The 16,813-nt window shown below is 41.5% G+C and overlaps 1 protein-coding gene across 5 annotated transcripts in view; it reads left to right on the top strand.

Moving 5' to 3' along the window:
- arhgef1b (Rho guanine nucleotide exchange factor (GEF) 1b) overlaps positions 1-16,813 on the top strand; it is a 52,844-nt gene that overhangs the window by 10,520 nt on the left and 25,511 nt on the right. For 4 of the 5 annotated variants that reach the window (XM_034123977.1, XM_034123976.1, XM_034123974.1 and 1 more), the window contains exons 2-7: positions 8,938-9,024; positions 9,705-9,818; positions 10,746-10,844; positions 13,683-13,725; positions 13,981-14,086; positions 15,091-15,231. In XM_034123977.1, coding sequence (XP_033979868.1) covers positions 8,974-9,024; positions 9,705-9,818; positions 10,746-10,844; positions 13,683-13,725; positions 13,981-14,086; positions 15,091-15,231 — 554 coding nt within the window. In that variant the 5' untranslated portion in view covers positions 8,938-8,973. The remainder of the gene's footprint in view (positions 1-8,937; positions 9,025-9,704; positions 9,819-10,745; positions 10,845-13,682; positions 13,726-13,980; positions 14,087-15,090; positions 15,232-16,813) is intronic. The other variant, XM_034123975.1, reaches the window with a different exon arrangement.

The raw sequence follows: 16,813 nt of genomic DNA, 5'->3' as shown, positions 1-16,813 counted from the left end.
TACTGCCTTGTTCTTCATTTCCTGCTGCAGTGTGTCCCCTCTTTTAATTTCTTCTCCACGCTCCTCCCTCCTCACTAGGCCCCTTGCTTCTTTTCCTCTCTGTTTAGTCTATAGGGTTCATATAGGCTAGTACTTACAGCCAGAGTCATGTCACCTCGTAGAAGTTAATGCATGCAGCACAGGCCTTTTGAGTGAGTGATAATAAGTCAGGGTTAATCCATAAGTGTGTAAGCTTGTGTTTCAGATTCAAGAGACCCTTTTATGCTTATTGGGATTCGTCCTTTCCTATAGTGTGTTACATAGGTTTTAGTGCATGTAATTGCTCTGCTGAGTTTACTCCCCCTGCCTGAAATGCCTCCATTGGACTCCTTTGTTTACGTCTGTAGCATAGTGACAAAACTATGTAACACTCGAGCTTCTATTGGCTAGCGCTCCAACACATTGTACGTCAGTGACCATCAACTGGCGGCCCGCGGGCCAAATCTGGCACGCCAGACATTCTCATCCGGCACGCGCTGTGGCGGGACACTAGCCTGCGTGCTGCGTAGCCTTCCCTGCCCTGAAGAAGAAGTGATCCTTAGTTAGCCCCCGCTACTTGCGTACATGAGCGTGCCCCCCCCCCCCCGGTCAACAACTTCAAAATTCAGGGCTATATAAAAATCGCTGGCCCCCGAAAGTGTCTCTAGGAATAATTTGGGCCCTTGGACAAATGTAGTTGGTGATCCTTGTTGTACAGAGCCGGCCAGCTAACCAATCAGAGCAGACTGGGCATGTCACAGTAGAGACACTAAATATAAATCTGAACATGAGAGCATAATAGAGTCACTTGAAAAACAAATGTAGAGATAAAAGTCACCAAACTTTTATGGTTGTGAGGATCACACATTTCTTTTAATTGTATTTGTGGTGTTTTAGTCTTAAAGCCAACATACTACCAAAATAACATGATGGAGAATACAAGTGTTTAAAATGCTTCCTTTCCTGTTCACTTTTTCTCATGTTCCTCATTCTCTTATCTCTGGGTTTAATTCATGCCGGGCTCTAACTTCCTCTTCTGGTTCCCGTGTGAACTAAGATACCAGCGGCTTAGAAGATGTGCTTTATGCACTTTTGTCTGTAATATTTCCAACAGAAACACTCGTGGGCTTTTAACCCTTTCAACCTTTATCACTTTCTGCCTTTTCTATACTGTCTCGCTTTCTGTTTCCCTCTCTCCTTTTTAATCTGATAGGTCATACAAGAAATGCCTCTGATAGCTTCCTGAGGAAATTACACCCACTTCCTGTCTGTGTCCCTCCCCATGTGCCACCTTCCCCCAGTTTTTCTTCTTCTTCTTCTCCTCCTCCTCCTCGTGCTGGTAGGAATCTCCCCGGTGTGTGCTAATGAGGCTGTGGCCTGATGAGAGATCCAGATAAACAGCAACACAAACACAGCGAGCTCCAGCCATTAGCTGCCGCTCTATTTCTGTCCTCTGGCCTCATAGCAAGCAGAGGACAGGACGCGGCTCATTGTGACCGAGCGTAAGGGGAGAACAGTGACCTGTGTTTATACTTCTGCTGCCAGGTGCTTGTAGGAAGTGTGAATGAGTGACGCTCTCGTTTGAGTGTTTTAGTACAGGAAGATAGGTGCCCAGTGTTCCTCAGTGAAGCTTTTAAATAGCTCAATTAATCACGCAATATGGACTAGTGCAAAAATGATGGAGCTAAAGAGATGTTGATCATTTGAATGTGTTTCAAAGATAATGTGAGTAATGATGCAAAACTGATCAATCCCTCCATTATTGTGAATCAGAATGCAATATTAGTCAAAATCATGGATTTTTTGTCCAAATGGTGCAGCCATCATTTTGAATTGTACACCAATTGTACATTTGTGAATTTTATGCTCTATGTTGCTGTCTTTTTTTAAAACACATCTAATCTGCTTACAACTGACTAAGAAATCCTCCTACCTTTGACAATTGAGTCCAATATGAAGCCACTAGCAATGGATATAGGATCTTAGATGATGCTTGTCTACTCAATGATATCATATCGTACTGTACATACAGTGTTGATTGAAGGATTGTGTTGTTTCCAGTCTGGATAGAGAAGGACAGGTGTGATGTGAATTCATTGCTCTTTGTCACAGTGTGTTCATTTATACTTCACATATATTTAGCTGAAAGAGGTAAGGTACGTTTATTTACATAGCACATATTCAGACACAGAGGCGATTCAAAGTGCGTCACATCATCATTAACACTTAATAAGAAGACAACAGAAAGGAATACAATAAATACACATAATGGAATAACAGATTCATACAAACCTTGCATAGAAGAGATACAGAATAGGTTAAAACACCAGCGTGAGAATCAGAGTTTCACAACCATCCCTGGGTGAAGTCTGTTTGACCTCTAACCACACCCAGCGCCACCCATGGGTGTGGCTGTGTGTGTGGTCAGAAGTGGGCTCTAGGTTGGAGACATCTTGCGTCCATTAGTTCTATACAAATATATTTGTCATGAACAGATTCTGGACTTTTCTATGAGTTTAAGCGCATACATATAATCTTTTACTCCATAATTTAACTTTTATGTGGGAAAAAGCACATCAGACACACATTATTATACAAAGCAGAGTGCTTTACATATATATCTAAATAACATAGGCAGGGTTTATCTTACTCTTCAATAAAGTGTGCAGCATATTGGCTTTCCTTCAACTTTTACTCACTTGTTTATAATCCACCTGTAGCTGAAGAATGTGTTTATAATATATATATAAGTAATAATGTACACTTTGCTACATCCAGTGATGAGTGCTGCTCAGACCATGTGATCGTTTTAACAGCATAATTGTGAGGGAAACACACTTGGCATTGTTTTTTTAAGTCACTGTACTATGCTTCTGAACAAGCATTGGTGTTGATACTTCTCTTTAATGATTTGTCTGTTTTAAAAATACCACTTCTTCATTTTAAAGATTATTATTTTGAGGCTTTTTTGAATAGCACAGCTGGAGCAAAGCGCCACGGGTTGAATGTTTTTACCCGTGCCGCTGAGGTAAGGTCTGAGTTTTAGTACCAGGTGATCTTACATACCTCTGTTAATGATATCTTCAACTGTGGGGTTAGACATCTGGACAGTCTCTTCACTGAAGATACAAAAAAAACAAAGCTGGTGCAATAACTATTTAGATCGCTTCTGGCAAAACCACTTTATGATGAACTTTTGTCCTTTAGTTGTTTCTGGAAAACATGATTCCGGCACGCTGTTGCTCATAACACTTAGTGGCGTAAATGCATATTTAAGCTCTGTATCATTTGACCTACTCCACTGAACTTTTCACCCTCTGACAGCTGCCGTCATGTTATTAAAGGAGTTTGATTGACAAGTGTGACCCCCCCTCGTGGTTGCAGTATGGACCGTGAAGATGCCCACTTCTGGGTGAGGCCACAACTCGACCACTCTTCTCGGCATGAGGGGGTTTAACTAAAAACGGTTTCACAATGGAAGTGGGTTTTGCGTAAGAGCTGATGTTACAGTGACTCAGTAACTGTTAGGCTGCAGGGTAACTTCATAGCAACCTGGTGGAATTATGACATGCCGAACTGTGCCGCTACATATTCAAGAAACAGGTGTTGGATTTTTCCTCAGCTTATGTACAGTATTAGAGCTCAGCCTGGTCAGAGATGGTCAGGAATGCAAAGACCAGTTGTCATAAAACACACACACACACACACACACACACACACACACACACACACACACACACACACACACACACACACACAGGCAGCTCCCCACAATCACATAGGAATGAGCCCCCTCCTACATACGTGCTCAGTCTTAACACACACACACACACACACACAAAGGCACGTACGCTTGATGGCTATCATTGGATTGATGCCACCTGACACTTAGTTAGTACTGGAATGTGATGGGAGGGGAGGGGAGGGGGGGGACCAAGTGGGGGGGGGCAGCTGCCGAATCTCCGGAGCACCGGCGCTGATCTGGGCACCTCTGGGACGCTCTGTTCAAATGCTGCACACTCGTGGTCTTTTTTATTTCTGAATCGGCCGCGTTTGTAGGACTCTCACGGTTGGGAGATGAAAGAGTGGTGCAGGAATGAGTCCTTAAACCCAAAAAGAGTTAGCACTTCCGTTTAGTTTTGTTGAACGTATTCTTGTTTAGCGGCCTGGAAGTAGGTCTTTGGTTAACACAATACCAAGAGATTTATTTTCATTTTCGATTTTGTTCTACGACATACGTCAGTAAATACCCCATTCGTAAATGTCTGAGGCTTTTATGTGTCATAAAAACCAACTCCACCAAGTCTGAAGCTGGTTTGGAGCTTCTGAAGTGGTGCAGGAATGAGTCCCTAAACCCTGATCTGAGTCAGCATTTTCCGATTGATCGTGTTTTTATTTAGATGTCTGAAATAAGGTCTGTGGTTAACACAATATTTAGAGATGTTATTGTTTTTACCTCAGTATATACCCCATTTGTAAATATCCAAAACATCTATGTGTCCTAAAGACCGATGTTGCAAACAGACGGTGGTGACTGATGTCATGTGACCGTTATGTAGTTCGCTTAAAGCCTAACGCTAGCCTTACAGTACGTCTTTCGATTTCCATTTAGCTTCAAAAAAGCCATAAAGGCGGTGTAAATACGTGGAGATTATCCTGCCAAACAAAACTCTATAGTGTCATAAACGTGTGTTTGACACAGATCTTATTTTCTGTAATATCCCAAAACCTAGTGGGCAAATCCCTTGGCTTTTTGTCGAGGGACCCCTTGGGATGTTATCTTCCGGGTCAGCCTATGAAAATGTGTCCTCAGTGCACCACTCTATGACAGCTCCCATGATATAGTCGAGGTGATGGGAAGAGGGTCTGGTTACGGTTGGAGCTCACAGACTGTCTCCATCTGTTGTCTGAACTGTGCCATATGCTGGAATGTACCACTTGGCTCCGGTGTCTCTGCAGAGGAGGCTCCGACTGCTGGCCCTCTTTCCTCTCCTGCTCTTTAAACGCAGAGCAGGGTTGACCTTCCCTACTTCCCTCGGAGTAACCGCAATTAGCTTCCCCCTGACTACTTCAATTTGTCTGTCAGAGCAGAACCGCGTATTACAGTAGCTCTGATATCAAAAGAGACGTAACGTTAACAAGGGATTGGCTTCCGCATCTCCTGTAATGAGGATGAAAGCATGATTTCATTTGTGCAACATAGAAGGAATATTTCAGCTTTCTCTTTTGTTGTACAAGCATCTACATTTTACAATACCCAACAAGGAATTAAAAGCATAAGATGTCAGATTACCCACTTGTAGAGCTGCAATGATAAGTCAATTGAAAAAAGTAAAATATATCTATGTTCAATAAATCAATTTAGGAATTTTTCAAGCAAAAATTGCCCCATACCTTTTGGCTCCAAGTATGGAAATGAGAGAATTTCTTGGTTGTTTATTGAATAATTTTGGGGTTTTAGAAGCTTGGTCAGACGACACAATACATTTAAATTCATCTGCCATAGCGCTATGATATTTCAAAGAGAATAAACCAATGAATCGAGAAAATAATCTGCTAAATCGAACGTTTTGATTTGCGGCCGTATTCACTTGACATCACACTGACATTTCAACAATTATTTCGGACATTTGGTGACCAAATAATCTACCTGAATAAATGATTTAGAGAAAATACTAGATGCATATTCCAAACCATACGAGGCAATGATTATTTGGTCAACCGAGAAATTGTTTTTCTATCTTATTTTAGGCAAACATGCCATACTTTGCTGTCGGAAAAATATTCAATAGATGATTTGTTAATGAAAATATTTCAACCCTAAAGTGAATGGAATGATATACTGCAGCTTAGCCAATCACCACCGAGCAACCCACAATTTGATCTCTGTATGAACACAAACATTGAAGTCGCGCAGACTAACATTTGAAATACTTTTTAGATTTTAGACTTCAGATTAACTATGTGCAACAAACAAAGGGTTTACAAGTAACCGACATTATACAGCATTTCCTTTTCCTCCTTCGAGTTAAAAAAAAAACCTGTCTGTAAAACAAGTTAATAATCATATGGTAAAAGTGAAAGCATGTCATCTTCCTACCAGGAAACGTAGTTTGTTATTGCTGTTGTTGTCATGGGGACATAACTTTGTGTTGGTAAGGTGGTGTTGGCGGTGTCACTTTTGGTGTGTGTGTGTGTGTGTGTGTGTGTGTGTGTGTGTGTGTGTGTGTGTGTGTGTGTGTGTGTGTGTGTGTGTGTGTGTGTGTGTGTGTGTGTGTGTGTGTGTGTGGTGTGTGTGTGTGTGTGTGTGTGTGTGTGTGTGTGTGTGTGTGTGTGTGTGTGTGTGTGTGTGTTGTGTGTGTGTGTGTGTGTGTGTGTGTGTGTGTGTGTGTGTGTGTGTGTGTGTGTGTGTGTGTGTGTGTGTGTGTGTGTGTGTGTGTGTGTGTGTGTGTGTGTGTGTGTGTGTGTGTGTGTGTGTGTGTGTGTGTGTGTGTGTGTGTGTGTGTGTGTGTGTGTGTGTGTGTGTGTGTGTGTGTGTGTGTGTGTGTGTGTGTGTGTGTGTGTGTGTGTGTGTGTGTGTGTGTGTGTGTGTGTGTGTGTGTGTGATGCAGATGTGTGATCATGGCCCTGACTCTGTTTGGCTAACCCCTCCCACGCATGGTGCTCCGACAGCGGCCTTTCTCCACCGCAGCCCACTGCGTACGACCATGAATGAACACATTCTCTCCGTCTGTCTATCTCTGTTTCACATGTTCTCTCTTTTACTAACCACTCTCTCTCTCTCTTTGTCTCTTTACCAGAACTCACCTTGACCTCACAGCGCCACAAACGCTGTATTCAGTCGAAACATGCACACACTCTCATTTCCTTCATTACCTCGAATTCTCACTTCTTACTCAGTAACACTTTAACAAACCGTGCATAACCACACATGCACATGTATACTTAGAGATGCTATGTGACCTCTATACAAACAACAGTTTATTTTCTCAAACATAGTTTTTAATCAAATCTATCAACATATCACAAACCGGCATGAATTCTGCATATGCAATGAAACACATTTCAGTCTTTTTACATTACTATTTGTTGGAATCAAACACAGAAAACATATTGTACTAACGTCTTTTAGAGATACTAAGTGATGAATAATGCTTTCATTCCAGCATATGTTATTTCATGTCATAATATTTATACCTATAACCAAATAAAAGGGCTTTAGAAAATCAACTCAAACCACCCTATACTAGACACCCATTGTATATACTGTATAGTAATGTCTGTTATTATTATTATTATTTTGTCACTTTCATGCAACAATGCTATTAATCAAATCTTGCTAATAAGCTCTTCGGATTTTTGTAAAATGTGCCTCATACATACAGCCAGATATATTAAAGGCTGACCATTTTTTATTGTTCTAGTGTATGTGAATAATACAAATAATGCACTCTATTCATAAACACTATTGGAGCTTTACAATGTAAAACCAAAACAGACAACCAGGGGCTTTAAACAGGGTGCCTAATAATAAAAGTACATACTAAAAAAGAAGTAAATAACCTATAAAACAGGGTATTATATATAAACTATAGTAAAGAGAACACAGACTCTTCTCAGGTGGGCTATTACTGATTATTATTGGGTCGTTAACCTTGATTCTGGATATATAGCGACTGTTGGAGGGACTGCTGGAGGATCTCAGGTTACATGAAGGTTATTATGGTCCTATCGCTCAACACTGATGACCTTCAGGTACTCTCACTCAATACCATCATGCATACAGTATGGAAATGAAACCTGGATGTGTACAGCTATGGAATATTCATAACTCTGAATCTATATAATAGAAAACCCCAAAGTGTTCCTAACTTAAAGTTTCTTTTCCCCCACCGGGACTATTGGACTCACTTTTTCCTCTCATTACTTTTGACTCACTCTCACACCTCTGTAGCTCTCACTTTCTCTCTGCCCTCTGTACTCACTCAGCAGTGGACAATGGTAAATGTTGTACAGTGTATCCGTCGCTCTTTGATGTGTGTGTGTTTGTGTTTGGGTGTTCCCTGGTAGCGGCGCTGGGTCTGCGGCCTTCGGAGAACTCAATACAAGAGCTTTGTGTTGTTTGTGTGTTTTAGGTGTGTGTGTGTGTGTGTGTAGGGGGGAAGTGGTGTGGGGGGAAGTCGGTCACCCGTTCCGATGTATTTTGCTTCCAATTCATGGATTTCAAAAGCAAGGATTGGCATAACCTTTCATTTCTTTTGACAGGGAGGGAATACGTCATGGCAGCTAGCGGAGCGTTTGAACACAACACTAGTCAGAAAAGTGATTTCCAGAGGCAGAAACTGGCCAAACTTTAGGGAAAACTCAATGTTTTAATACTATTTGCAATGAATGTTACACACTGAATTATTCCCCCTCGAGTGAATGTGGGTCACAGGACTTGATAGAACATTCACCATCTAACACAAACTCTCTTAAAAACTGTTTTTAAGAGGTTTTCTTTCGTCATTATCAGTGTCTCTTTTCCAGTAGTCACATGATTCATTACAGGAGAGATTAGCTGTACCTGTAGCTGCTGCTTTTTATTTTCGTTACCTTACTTTGCTCATATAAAAAGGCATCCTACTCGTAGACATATCAGCCTGTACTGTATGTCTCCCTCTCCGCCGAGGAAGGCGTGATCGGATGCTGGGAAGTTTTCCTGCTTTCCGCTTGATGTGATTTCTCACTGGGAAAAGTTCACCGTGTCCAAAACCTTAATCTTTCTTTATGTCTGGCTCAGCTCAGCGGGGGCTCAGGACGTCAAAGAGGAAGCCTACCGGTTCAAAGTATGGCCCATAATGTTAGCTAATTGTCTTGTTTTCTTCCCCCTCTTCTCTCCCTCCCTCCCTCTCTCCCTCCCTCCCTCTTTCTGCATAGCAGGGCGAGTTTGGGGCTCAGTGCTCTAACCCAGCCATGAGCATCATCGGGGCTGAGGATGAGGATTTCGAGAATGATCTGAATGATGTGAGTAAAAATAGAAGTTGCACGAGACTGAGACGAGCTGAGAGTCATTTTGTCATAATCTGCTGTTGCTATTGCTGATCATTCAAACACGTATTACATAAGTAAAAGAAAAGAGATGTGAGGCCTGGTGTACATTACACAAGTCTGGCTGATTCCCTCACTTAGTGGCAGGCAGAAACAAACAGTTGTATAATTCGTATGTATATAAACATGTCAATTTGTTCAGATCCAAAAACATATGTTTCAACCTCTCTGCAAGAATAAATAAAGCCTTTAACACAAAGCTGATACAAACATTGAAAACAGAAAAATGCAGCTTTCTTTCATTTACCCCAGTACCATTTAGATGTTCTGATAAACGATGGAGTTCTTTTAGGTTGAACCTTTGTGAGGAAGTGCTGCTCTTGTCTCTTTATCAGTTCCTCCACACAGTTAGCACAGTCGCCATGTTTTGCCGCCATGTTTTTCTTATCTCTGCCTGTTACTAAGGCCAGGCACACAGTGTGTACTTTGTTAACATGCGTCACTGTCCTGAGATAGCTCGCCACAGTGCCTTACAACGGACAGATAACAATACATATGACTTTGCATTTAAGGTTTTGTGTTGCAATACAAAACATTTTTCTTTTATACATTGTTTGACTCTTAGCGTCTCGGACTGATCTGTTTCTGTGTCTCAGGTGACGGAGGACCAGTGCACACACTTCAACAACATCGATCTGTTGAAGTCACGGCCGACCCACCTGCTGGTCTTCATGCAACATGTCATCCTACAGTTTGAACCCGCTCCCCTGGTGAGGACTGCAACACCCACAATGCAACACCATCACTACACAGGATGTGCTTTTGAACATGTTATATTCTTTTCTACATAGAGACACATTTCTTCTTATTACTACTGCACAACAACCTGTGTCTTATTTTTGTTGATTCGATCATGATACACTTTTATTTACTGAGTCGTATAAACTGAGATGTCTGGCAGCTCCACTGGTAAACAAAGTCCTTTGGGGTAAACACAACAAGCAGATGTCTTCTAGAGAAGTCTTAGTTTAGCCATAAAACTAAAGTATATACTAAACCAGTTAATGCTACACTGCAGGTCTGTTTAACGGCAACGCTTGTCTGCAGCTGGCCATTCAGAGATATTCAGAGCGTCAGATTTGCACCTTTTACTAGACACATTTTAAGATGTATTGTGCATCCGTAGTTTGTATAAAACATCACGTATTATTGAATTTTGACTAAAGAGTGGATTTGAAATGGCTATATAGACATGTTCTCTCATTTACTCCCCTCCTTCACCTAATGGAGCTCCACGTAGAGAGTAGAAATATGCCCAAACTTAAGAAGTGCCGTGTTTAAAGCAGACAGTTATTAGTGTCTAATGACTTATTGAGATGAAGGTATGTGCATGGATGGCTGACAGTGACTTTTATTTTACGAGTCATTGTCATTATGATTAAATTACCCAATTAGTGTCTGTGTTTTGATGAACAGCACATGTTCATTTTATGTCAGCAGCTTGACTCTAGGGTCAGGTGAAATACATTTGTATATATCATATGTGTTAAAAACATACCATATGAGATGTCAAATCAAATACTGGGTTAATTGTGCATGTAAAGCAGAACCGTTGGAGTGCGTTATCACAGCATACAGGATATGAAAATGTGTTTAAATGTCTGCTCACTGCTCTTCTCTCCCCTGTCTCCTCTCAGCTGTGTTACCTCCATGCTGACCTCTTCAAAAACCTCAGTGCCAAAGAAACCAAGAAGCAGTTTGTGGAGTTCTACAACACCTTCTTGGACAAAGGGGCAGTAAGTAGCACACAACACTGAGTTAAAGAGACCCTATTGTGATCATTTTCAGGTTCATATTTGTATGTAGTGTCTCTACTGTCATGTCTCCATGCTTTAATGTTCAAAAAGCTCTTTATTCCTCTCATACTTCCTGTGCTGCAGCACCTCTTTTCACCCTCTGTCTGAAACCAGAGCCCAGTCTGCTCTGATTGGTTAGCTGGCCGGCTCTGTTGTGATTGGTCCCCTTCTCAGATCACAACGTGTTGGAGCGCTGGCCATTTGAAGCGCGAGTGTTACATGTGTGGGGGAGAGAAACCCCCTCTGACAATATGCATTGATGAGTTTTTCTGTAAGGAAGCACAGTTCGTCTGATGACCTTGAGATGAGATCTGACTCCAGTTTCCTAAAGTGTGTTTGGACGTTCAGCCCTGCGTTTTTTTTAGTTTTAACGTCCCTTGTGGGTTTTGGGGGGTTAAGGATGTCACGGCTCTTGTTTAGGAGTTTAAATGCAACTTATTGAGATCTGCCAAAACTAGTTAGGAATAGAATCATTACGGCATGAATTTCTCATGGTGAGCTGAAACATGTTAGCTTACATTTGAGCAGCACTAATGTATGTTAAAAATAACAACAGAATAAGAAATGACTAGTGAGTTTTTTCTGAAATGCAAAGTCAACTTTATTGTCAATTTTTCAGTTTGTGTGTACAGACAGAGAGATCGGAATACCGTTTCCCACAATCCCGAATACAAAATACGAATATATATAAAAATTAGGGCTGTCAAGTTAACGCGTTAATAACGCGTTAACGCAAAAAAAAATTAACGCCACTAATTATTTTAACGCGATTAACGCATGTGTATTTTTTGTCCTCGGCCGCCGTAGTTTCAGAGCGCATCGAGTGTAAAATACCATCGACAAGCTGATGCTGACAGCCCCGCTCCTGCCGCCCGCTTGTGCCCACTTCCACGCTCACTGGCAGGCCCGGACTGGCCATCGGGAGGACCGGGAGGGAGTGTGTATGTGTGGCGCGACTCGCGCGAGCGAGGCACACCTTACGTGTTGTTGTTGTTAGCGCAGCTAGCTAGCACCAGATGCTAACGGATATAAGGAGCTGTTTCAATGACATTTCGCCGACAACTGCGCCGAGCACTTGACTTTATGCAGGTAGCCAGACAGTGGGACATTGTACGAAAAGTCAGCACACTCAGCACGGATAGTACGCGCAACATGATTGCAGCGTCCAGGCAGCTCCCATTCGAGCATATATGCCTTGAGCTACACATACACACACACACACACACACACACACACACACACACACACACACACACACACACACACACACACACACACACACACACACACACACACACACACACACACACACACACACACACACACACACACACACTTGTTCAAATGATAATAAACAAACATATAAAGCATAGTTGTCCACTCATATGTTGATAAGAGTATTAAAAACTTGAAAGATATCCCTCTAAGGTACATTTAGAACAGATAAAAAATGTGCGATTAATTTGCGATTAATCGCGATTAACTATGGACAATCATGCGATTAATCGCGATTAAATATTTTAATCGACTGACAGCCCTAATAAAAATATGTATACAAATATGTATATACCTATATAAATAAACTCATGTTTGCATCATTTAAAAAAACCTCCATCATAGTCCTGTACCGGCAGACTTTTAGGATTAAATCTCCTGTTGAACTCTTTAAAAGATTTGTGTCAGTTAATGGCTAATTCTTTCTCTTTCAGTGTTTGGAGCGTATTATATCAAAATCTACTCAGATAAACACAGCAACACAGATATTAGACTTTTTTTCTCATTGTGTTGTATCGATAGGAATCTGATATACCACACAGCTGTAGTCTATACGTTAAACTCATGTTGTGTTTGTGAGCGCACGGCTGTGTCTTTCCTCTCACTGTCACTTTCCATTACTCCGCCCTGCACACCTGGCCTCTGTCACTTCTCTGTTATATTTCCTGCTCTGCACATGTCTGTCAGCCCAGCTGGTTTGTGCTGCTCTCACTCCCTTTCTGTTTGTCTGTCTGTATTTCATCCAAACCCCTCAGCTTCCTGTCAGGATCGTGGGAAAGCCCTTTAGGAGCAATCAGCCTCTCTTTTTTTATTTTGATCCTTCATCTTTGTTAAACCCTTTGACTTAAACTTGGCCCGTGTGGTTATTTTCATGTCAGTGACACAGCTCAGTCTCTCAAATGTGGACGGTTGTTTCCCTGTAGTTGTTGGGTTATTTCTGGTGTTGAAATGCCCCCTTGTGGCACTAAGTAGCTACTGCACACATCAGAATATACTACACAGCATTGCTTTGGGCAACACATAACAAAGCACCCATTATACATGTACACTCCTGCACTTGTGCCACTTGTTAGGTATTCCTAGTTTAGTACTGATTTTGGTACAAAGAGGTTTTAATTCAACTTTATGGTTGTTTTAGAGGCTTTAATATGTGTCCCTGTTCACCTGTATTGCATTATACAGGTTTTAATTTTTTTGTATTAAGCCAAGCTTGATTTTGAATGAGATAGACAAATTAATAGAAGCACTTGCAGTAATGTACAGCCTTCAAAATGACAATAACGTTTTTTGAAACAACTGAACATTATAACCTTTTTTGCAGGACTGCTGTATTAGATTGCATACATGTTATCTAGGTGTACCTAATAAACTAAGGAAGAATCACATTGTACAAAATATTCAGTCTTCTTATAAATATGTGATATATAATCTCATATTTACCATATTATATAAACAAATGATTCATGTCTGTGCACCTGTTTTGTCTTTCCCTCCACGATATAGATTCTCCGAGTGGCACTACCACCAAATGTAGCCCATGAATTGGGTAAGTTATTTTCTTTGTCAGAATACAAGATTCAAGGCTTTTATTGTCATTTGAACATAGCTACAGTGTAGATATGTCACTGAAAATCTTAGGTCACAGGCTCCTCCAATGGTGCAACACAATAAACAGATAAAATAGTGCAAGAAGAGTCTATATACAAGTAATTGGAATATGATGTATGAATTTATATCCACACACACCTCAACCCCCGATACACACACCTCATATTCAATCCTCCTGTCCCTTCTCCCTAAGAACGGACCCGTGCAGATCTGCTCCACGAGGACACCCAGAGGCGTTACGTTCAGGAGGTTCAGAGCCTGCAGGCGGCTGAAGTGGCCAAGCAGCTGGAAGATTTCAGGTGAGAATCCTCATCCCAAACTCCAATAACTAGTCAGCTGTAATCTTATAACTGTTGCATAACCCTCTCTACATACAGTATGTCCGTAACAAAAGCCTCACCATTGCTTCCAATTTATACAGCAAGCTACAGCTGGTTTCTTACCTATTTCAAAACCATTTTATCACCTGTAGGAGCCATGCATGTCAGATGGATTAGTTGCATCTAATGAGTATGGGCAGCACTCAGAGTGAATACAATCACATGTGCACCTGCTGTATGTGGTAGAGAGGGGGAGAGGGTCGCTGTATTTGAGTCAAGTTATTTGACCACCACTTTGTAGTTATAGCTGGATTATTCAGATTATATGTTTGTGCATGTTCTAATAAATTCACACAATTCTGTAAATTAAGGTTTAGCATTGATTCGGATCTCAGCATTGATTTGTTTGGCATTGAACACCTATTTTGGCATCTTAACAGTGGTTTCCTGTGTTAATAGAGCAATAATGTACGGTTTGCAGACACACAGTCAATTTAAATGAGTTTTTTTTACATAGATTGACCATTTAACTACAACTCACCATTATAGTTTCATTTCAAGATAGCAATTGGCTTCAGTTCTTGCTGGTCAATATGAAATTAAACATCCAAAATGTAAATGTGCATAAGATCATTTTGAGTGTTCATAATATAACTTTTAAATGAGCTGCTTTGGATTAAGATGTTCATGAAAGTACCCGGATATGGAGTTTTCAGAGTGAGCTTGCAAAAAGCAGGAGCACACCATAGGAAACATCACGGAAAGGAACATGAGAATTAGCATCTTGTCCTTAATTAAAAAAGTTCTCTATTGATGAATAGCCATAGGCACAGAAATACACTGAGCAGCCCTCGTCATCTATATTCTGAGTCTGCTCCTTGCTCACAGAATTGGGAAAACATGAGTTAGTATACTGCATTCATTCTTTGTTTTTAATATGAATCCTACCAAACTCTTGTCCCTGTTTTCTGTGTCGTGCACAGGCAGAAGAGGATGATGGGTATGACGCCCAGCGAGGCTGATCTCAGCGACGTGGAGAGCCACAACTCCACCAACCGCATCCCCAGAGAGATGAAGGAGAGGTCTGTGGCCGAGAACCTGCTGGACAAGATGTCCGAGACGCAGTGAGTGTTTATTTTTTCCAATGCGTCTGCTACAAAGCATTTCAATATTCATGCGAGTTAGAGATGTGGCTATACAGTACTAGTGTCTACTTGCAAAGGAGGCAATGAGGAATGAGTGAGTGCCCACCAATGTAACTCAAAATCCCCTTTAAGTGTTCAAATAAATGTGTATAACATAAATTAGCGTATGGTCTTATTATCCAAGATTTTCTGTCATGGTTGAGGTACAACTAGAACACAAAATGTAAAGATGTGGATGCACAGGGTGTCCGCGGGGTCTTAAAAAGTATTAAAAGTTGATAAATCAATTTAGCGAAAATGAAGGCTATTACAAAGTATTAAACAGCATTTTCCAAGGTATTACATTTTGTAGCTTGTTTTCAATAAGTATATAAATTGTCCAAAGAGGTTGTATTCTACAGTTTGCCTGAATGTAATCATTGCGTAGGTGTGTAGTGTGATTCTGTGTAGTTTATTTATGGCATCCCGTTGGATTGGACGTCATCTGAACAGGACATCGCACGCTCACTGCTTGATAGCGCGCGAAGGTCCGTTTACGCCGGTTGTTAAACAACATCGTTATGGGGAAATGCAAGTCTGCGTCCAAATGGTTGGAAGATAAGGAGGAAGGACAATCAATACTGTATATAGTCAATGTGAGGTCAAGTGTGTCGCCAATGTAACCGGTTAAAACTCGAAGTGGCGATGAGGTCTTAAAATGTATGGAAAGGGTCTTAAAAAAGGTCTTAACAGGTTTTACATTTGACTTCAGGATTCCTGCATATACCCTGACGCAGAGGGAAGAAAACAAACAGTCCCTTTCATGTTTGCATTACCACATTATCTGAAAACCTGTACAAATCAGGCAAATGAGGCGGATGACAGATAAAAAAGCTGTACACACAAAAAAGACATCAGTGTCCTCTCTATTCCCTGCTGCTCCCCCTCAGAGCTGAGAGGATGATTAGTCTGTCAGATTAAAAAGATGGAAAGCAGCCCTTTTGGACTTTAAAGATGTTTGTCTGGTACATACAGTATCCTCTTAAATAAAATCACAACATGACGATTTTAATATATTCTTCAATCATAATTAGAAAAAGGAAGTCCCTCCAATATCGTTCACCGAACTAGTCATCTGGAGAGGGAACAGTCATTGGAAGAGAGTTGAAAAGAGCAAGGAGGAAGCGATGAGGCAGAGAGGAAAAGATGGAGTCAGCAGTGCCACGCTGGCAGGAAGGCCCTCGCCTGGCACCCTGCCAACTGGAGGGAGGAGGTGGGAGAGGGGGAGGGGGGGTGGAGGTGGGGGGGAGAAAAGGCCAGAGGGTTATCGATGCTGCCCTGGACGCAGTTAAGGAAAGAAAGCAAGAGATCTGGGGGAAAGTTAATCCATCCTTGACCCCGTGGCCGACTACAATGTGTTATCCTCCGCAAGAGGAGAGTCAGAGAGAGAGAGACAGAGAGAGAGACAGAGAGAGAGAGAGAGAGAGAGACACAGAGAGACACAGAGAGAGAGAGAGAGAGAGACACAGACACAGAGAGAGAGACACAGAGACACAGACACAGAGAGAGAGACACAGAGAGA

Source organism: Trematomus bernacchii, unplaced genomic scaffold, assembly GCF_902827165.1.
Source record: "Trematomus bernacchii unplaced genomic scaffold, fTreBer1.1, whole genome shotgun sequence".
Lineage (NCBI taxonomy): Eukaryota > Metazoa > Chordata > Actinopteri > Perciformes > Nototheniidae > Trematomus > Trematomus bernacchii.
The sequence above is the reverse complement of the archived record's forward strand: the minus strand, read 5'-3'. Positions and strand labels throughout refer to the sequence as shown.